The sequence below is a fragment of the Gobius niger genome, assembly GCF_951799975.1.
Source record: "Gobius niger genome assembly, chromosome: 21".
Taxonomy (NCBI): Eukaryota; Metazoa; Chordata; class Actinopteri; order Gobiiformes; family Gobiidae; genus Gobius; species Gobius niger.
Window position 1 is genome coordinate 8,417,842 of NC_136872.1, and position 6,658 is coordinate 8,424,499.

Below are 6,658 nucleotides of genomic sequence, written 5' to 3' on the forward strand. Positions count from 1 at the left end.
AGTGGCACTTGGTTTCAGCAGAAGCATTTCCTCGTGCGCGCAGTCTTTGTGCTAATGCCATGTACTTTACTGCTGCATCAATGCACTCCCTGTATCATTCACACCAAGGTTCTTGTGTGTCAAGATTCTATTGTAGTCGCGAGAAGAGGCAACCCAATACAAGTGATCCATATCTTGGCTTTATCTGCTGAAAAATCAGGTAAAAGACACTACCCACCGACAAAAGACGTGTTATTAACCAGATCTTTATTTCTTGCAAATACAAAAACAGAAGTCATGTTGCTAGTCTTGCGGGACCACCTAGTGTGACCTCCTTTCAACAGTGCACGGTCTTCCTATTGTATGTCTGGTCATTAGAAACAGGCCTAATCAGTAATTGTCCAAAACTAGAGGCCACCTACGTTATAAAATGACAAAGGCGAAGTAAGGCAACATAGAGCAATAGCAGAAACAAGCTGTCGATAGAACAGAAGTGGACAACGTTACACAGTAACTAATCTAAATCAATCACTTCCAAGGCGTCAGTTGTCCACACATGTCATTCCAGTACAAACTGATATTTACACAATGGACAGGAGAAGGCAGGCTGTCCTCGTCCCTCCGAATCTCAAACTTCAGACACATGGAATAGAACGAATGTTGTGAGATGTGCAATTGGCTGCCAATTAAATAACCTACACTAAGACTATTCGCACTACTCGGGCTGCACAATACCAGATAAACCAGTGTCATTATTGCAAACAAAATTAAATAATTAAATTCATGCTTCAAGTGCCATTTTTTGCCAATGGAAGCAATATCACAATATAAATAAACATTCAACACTCTAGCACTACGTCAATAAGTACGTCATTTTGAAAGGTTACTGAACAAACGACTACTCTTTTAGTTGTAAACTCATTGTGTATTTGTTTGATATTGTGCAGCCCTGACTACTACTACCACTAATAAATGACACAGATGTCCAAGAAGACGAATCCCTGGACACTGCAGAACTAAATGTAAATGCTGATCTATTGCTGGAAAGTAGAACATTGACTGAAATGATGCCTGGATGAAAATACTGATAAAAAGGTTCAGAAACATGGTTCGGTGTTTCTGGAGTTCACAGTTCTGTTCATCTCTACAGAGACTTGCGCTGGCGTTTCATGAAGGACATGGAGTAGTCCCCAGGAGGAGTACTCTTCTGCCTCTTCATCTGGACCTGCGACTGCGCCGTGAGCTGCAGCTTGATGGCGCTGGAGTTCACTTTGGCCGCGACCAGCAGCCCCTTCATGCCCTTCATCTTCTCGCTCTGGAAGACGACCACGGGCCCGGCTACAGTGGTGGGGGAGGTCTCCTGCTGTGGGGGTGAGAGGGCGGGCTCTGGGCTGGGGGACTTGGGCTTTCCTTCGCTGTCCCCGGGCCGGACCCCCTGTGAGGAGCGCCGCCGACCCCCCGCCTCACCTACCTTCTTGGGCTGGGCCACCGGAGCTGGTGGGGCTGGGGGAGAGGTGGGGGGTGCGGGTGGAGGAGAGGAGCCCGGTTCATCCAGTTTGGACTCTCTCCTGGGGACGCGTCGGCGGCCCTCCGCGGGGTTATCACTCGACTGGTCGTCTTCTTCCTGGGACTCCGGCTCTTTGTTAATGATGGACACCTTCTGCCGGACCTGTCGGGCAGCGAGGGGTTTAGGGGCATGACCACACACATCCAGGTAAGCTAACATGGTCAGTATTTCAAAAACACTGAGCAATAATAAAAAGCCAGTGGAATGTTTTCCGAAGACAGATGAATCAGTGAATGCACAAAAGCAAATACTTGAACAAATCATAATTTCCCTGGTCATTTAGAATTCATTCACCTATAGGTCATACTGTATAAAGTAATATGCCCAATTATGAACCAAATATGCCTTAACTGCATTTGTAACTCAATACTAACCCCTGTTGACACGTACAGACATCTTTTTTGTTTGTTCCCATGACCATCTGACTTAGTCTCCGTGGCGGCCCACACATTTATACCGTCTATCAAGTTCAAAGTCAAAACTGTGGTGGTTAGTCACCTGAGCTTCAAAGCGGCTGAGAGACTGCACCAGGTAGGTGGCCCAGCCCACATGAAGGACCGGCGTGGGACTGCCCTCCTCCCATTTACAGATCCCGTCATAGAAACGCAGCAGGTGAGCAAAGCATTCAGAGTCCTGCAGGGCTGTATCCTCCTTCTCCTGAAGAAGGGCATAGGAATCACAAATTTAAAAAAACAACACTGACATATCATACTTTTATATCAATATTCTTCTCTCTTAAATAACATAATGCAACATGACGGCCATATCATTTCCCCAGCTTTGGCCTCTCACCTTGTCTGTTTCCGCTCCCGCTCCCTCTACCCCTTCACCCTCCTCTGCGGCGCTCTCAGCAGCCGCCGCCGCCTCCTTGAGCAAAGTGGGGATGACGTCATTAGCGATGTCAAAGAACTCCTTATAGATCTCCTCATCTTCTCGAAAATAGTTATAGCTGAGAGAGAAAGAGAGCGGGACGTTGAATAATGACTGGATAATGGTAGGAGGCAAGAATAGCACTTCGGACATGTAATTTAGTAGAGCCTATTAAACCTGCAAAGGACAGGTGTCATGTTTTTGTAATTATTACTTAGATTGATGGGATAATGCCTGTAAGTATTAATCATAGTTTTCCACCAGTGAAGTGAGGAAACAATTTGGAAAAAGTGATCGCTTTTTTTGTTTTGTTTTTGGTGGAAGCCGGACAAAAGGGGTCAGGAAAAGGAAGCGCCAAGCTGCGGAGGGAATGTGTGCATCGGTCAATGGTATTTTTAGTCTGGCTCATGGACATTGTGTAAAGGAGAGGGGGGTCAGCAAACAAACTGGTGCTGGACACTTCCTCCAACACCGCACCCGTGTAATCTGATAAGGGCTCCAGTCCTACATAAGAGGAGGGTAATGTAGGCTAATTTCACTGGCACGGCATTAGAATACTATTGGTTTAAACAAAACACCCTGGTTGCCTTGACAACTATCTATGCCAGTAATCACACTGATGTGCAATTACTGCCATCTGCTGTCAGTCTGTGGTCATTGTTATGTGGTGGATCTCAGTAAGAGCAATGTATTATTCCATTATGTTCTATTTCAGCGGCTCGGACTGACACACGCAAGACAATGCATGTTCAAGAGCTACTTACACTGGCTTTTGCTCTACAGTGGTAAAATAAAATCATATCCGAGTGTGAAGGTGACGCATGTATTTAAATAAAAGATAAGTTATGCCGTTAACCAGTGTTATTGTGTATATGATGTTTTCAATCAGAGAAATACAAATTGAGTATGTAATATAAATCAAAATATTTCAAAATGTCACGGCGTTTCCCCCTTATCTTTTATTTTATTGATTTAAAGTGTTCAGTGAAAGGGCAGTGACTCACTCCTGCATGACCTGGGCCGCTTCAGCCCAAGCCTTCAAAGCCCCGCGTACATTCCTGTGTCTGTAGTGGAACCCGGCCAAGTACATGTACGGGTAAATGTGCTCGTTGTTATAGTGCTTCAGGGAAGAACCCACAGCCTGGAAAACACACAAACAACAAGCCAAGTCTTTATTTCTCCAATCCTTCACTGAATGCAAGCCCTGAAGTGGAGCTGTGGTGTGTATATGCACCTTGAGGTGAATATTCAAAGGGTTGTCCTTTCCTGGGATGGGATCCTGGTCTTCAAGGTCTGCCAGTGTACCCATAGCCATTGGATATCTAGTTTGACAATCAAAATAAGAAGCAGATCTTCCACAAGAACATTGAGATAAGCAGTGAGTTTGTGGTGTTATGTGCCAGCATACCTGTCAAGATCACCTCTATCATACAGCAGCCAGAGGAGTTTCTATGTCAAGGAAAAAACAGGTTGGATTAGAGACGTGCTCATGAAGGAGTGGACAGTGAATATTTATAATGAATGGTTTAGTTTGTTTTAAAAGATTTATAGGTTTTGAGGCTCTTGATGACTCTACATCTTGGCTACATTGTTTACCTGTTGTAGCCGCAGCAGCTCGGAGCTGTCTGTGTGCAGGTCCAGTGAAGGGTTAATGGCACAAACCATAAAGGCCACCTCCATGTTTCGGTCACATTTCATATAAGACCCCTTTAAGTACAGCCAGCTCTGAACACAGAGAAAAAGAACACAAAAAGATGTTACATTCAAAGATGCTGCGCAACCTAATTTAAACATGAAGACACACGATGACGCCTTTACCCTTTCACTGACTCCTGCTGTTACAGTTTGCCCTCTGCGGTCTTCGTTTCCTTTCCCGTGCCACGTCACCTCCGCGGTCTCCTCTCCGTTCTTCCCAAAAATGACCCATGCATGATCCTCAGATAAGGCCAGGTGGACATCCTTCAGACCTAGGACTTGGCACGCTGCCACCACCGCAAATGCGACCCCAGAGCTGTCCAGTTTGGTACCTGGTTAAAGACAAATTGCACATAAAACACATTTTCAAGAAAGTATCTTAAATATACAATCAGACAAAGCAACGTTACCAGTGATGAGACTGAAGAGCGACTGAATGTGGGCTCTGTCTTTAAAGTAGGAGCGACTTAGACTGTTCCAGATGACGTCAGACACTTTCTTGACCAGTTCTCTGCTGGAGACTGCAGTAGTCCTCCGGTACTGAGACAGGTCCACCGCGCCCCGGATCTGCGCAGTGAAGCGCTCGTACAGGGCAGAGATCATTCCCAGCTCCACCGTCGGAAAGCAAGAGTTGGGACAGTCTGGCTCCAGGGGTTCAAAGCGAACTCCAGGCACATTTATGGGAATAACTCTGTTCACAGCCAAGAAGTGCTCTACAAAGCCCAAGACCAGCGAGAGGAGGGCCAGGTCCGGCTCAGACTTCGAGAGCTCATATTCAAATAGCTGGACTACTCCTTCGATCCCACGTAAAGGGAAGTGTTTCTTTTGGGCCGATTGCAAACCCATATTTGCTGTCAGTCATAAGTTCCAGAGAGTGCGGTGTATAATCCTCACCTGTGGGAAGCAAACACACATTTAGTGCAACTGATAAAATGGGTTATTTACTTTTCCCTTAATAAACAATTGAAAAAAAAAGAAAGTGCCACTGAACAGATACAACCATTTCAAAATAATACCAATGTGGAAAATAATAAATAAAGTCTTTTGTTCATATAAAATGTGTATGTATCTGGTTATTTATATGGGATGGGAGCTAAACAAACTGTAATGTTCCGATTACAGTTTGTTTAGCTCCCATCCCATATAAATAACCAGATTAAACCTTACTACCTGATAATAACACCACCACCATAACAAAACACTAGCCAAAGTTACAAATGTGTGTTGTTTATATAATATCTATAATCTTTAATTGCCCACTTTTATAGATATTTTTTGTTGAGAACATTGACCCAGACAGTGGTTGCGTAATGGTTACATCAATGCTTTGAACATAGGGCTTGGGTTAGTTATATGGCGTTGAGGTGGGCGGGGCACCTCTATAGCTGACTGCGTACATTCAATACCGACATCAACCAGGGCGTTATTCCCACATATTACTCACTTAAACAACAGCGGTGACACCACGGATCCACGCCAAATAGCGTTAATGTTTAAGGTGCATTCAAAGTATATTTCTTTTTTTTTTCTTATGTTAAAAATTGGTTAATACTTTTTTTTGGCGCTAATAGCAGTCCAAATTGGCTATTTCTATAATGAAATGAAAATAAAATAAGTACAAGCGAGGGGAAGCGTTAGCGAGAGGTAAAACAGTGCAAAATGCGCCGAGAAGACCTGATGAATAGATTGAATGGAGGCTAGTGTCAGCTGCCGCTAATAAGCTAACGAAGTGCTAGTTAGCTAAACTCATCTCTTGTGGTCAGCGCTTTCTATCTACCACATTTATCAAAATTATACTATCATCATCAGATTCATGGCGATCAACAGACCAACTACCAGCGCTAGATATGACTCCGGTATAGAAAATTACATACCCGTTTTTCACATCCTCAACCACATGTTTTTGTTTGTTTCTCCTTCTTTTGCCGCGCAGTTCAGTCTGCCAGAGACTCTTTTGACGTACGCTACGAGCCCCCTCGCTTTCGTAACACCACAGATATAACACGCATCTGCCGCGCATTAGCATGCCATGTGAGCACCATCCATTGGCTTACAGATCAGCAGTTTTACCGTCCACTTTGCCTCATTGCACTTTGGGACTTGTAGTCATGGATAATTCACGAAGTTTGTCCTCTCTAGTACCAACAGAGGGCGCTGCGGTGCTGTGAGCAGGTGGAAAATAGAACAAAGGTAAATGTTACATAATGGAAAAAAGCTGCTGTGTGGCATAATGTTACGAAGTATGCCAGTATTTTACTACATAATTTAAAGCTAATCACATTTTAAGTTTAAAAGACTTATTTGCTAAAATATACACTATACAATTGTTTGGGATTTACTTCCTTGTTGTTTCTAATAGTTGTTGGAAAGATCCAAAAAATATTTTTATTTGGTCTATTTGTTCCTTAATCGTGTGTTTATTCATGTTAGGCTGAATTCAAGAATATTCCATTCGTCGCCTTCACTTGCAGTCTGTCGAAAATTAAAACATGATTTTACGTTTGGTCAATAAACGTACAAAATCCGGAAACATGGATTTAAAATGCT

At 43.8% G+C, this 6,658-nt stretch overlaps 1 protein-coding gene across 1 annotated transcript; it reads right to left on the reverse strand.

The window, feature by feature from the left end:
* Nucleotides 1–229: 229 nt before the first annotated feature.
* men1 (multiple endocrine neoplasia I) lies at nt 230–6,108 on the reverse strand. The gene is made up of 10 exons (XM_079579701.1): nt 5,986–6,108; nt 4,522–5,005; nt 4,235–4,443; nt 4,013–4,141; nt 3,825–3,865; nt 3,651–3,738; nt 3,421–3,557; nt 2,339–2,495; nt 2,045–2,203; nt 230–1,648 (listed from the first exon to the last, which is right to left on the reverse strand). Exons 2-10 carry the CDS (start codon nt 4,955–4,957, stop codon nt 1,124–1,126), a joined length of 1,881 nt encoding a protein of 626 aa, XP_079435827.1. The 5' UTR covers nt 4,958–5,005; nt 5,986–6,108; the 3' UTR covers nt 230–1,123.
* Between the last annotated feature and the right edge of the window lie 550 nt (nt 6,109–6,658).

Coding starts and splice junctions, on each gene's coding strand:
- men1 (XM_079579701.1), bottom strand. CDS start 4,957: ATGGGTTTGCAATCGGCCCAAAAGAAACACTTCCCTTTACGTGGGATC. Junction 4,142..4,234: donor CAGCAGGAGTCAGTGAAAGG/GTAAAGGCGTCA, acceptor CTCTGTGTTCAG/AGCTGGCTGTACTTAAAGGG. Junction 3,558..3,650: donor CTTTGAATATTCACCTCAAG/GTGCATATACAC, acceptor TGTGTTTTCCAG/GCTGTGGGTTCTTCCCTGAA.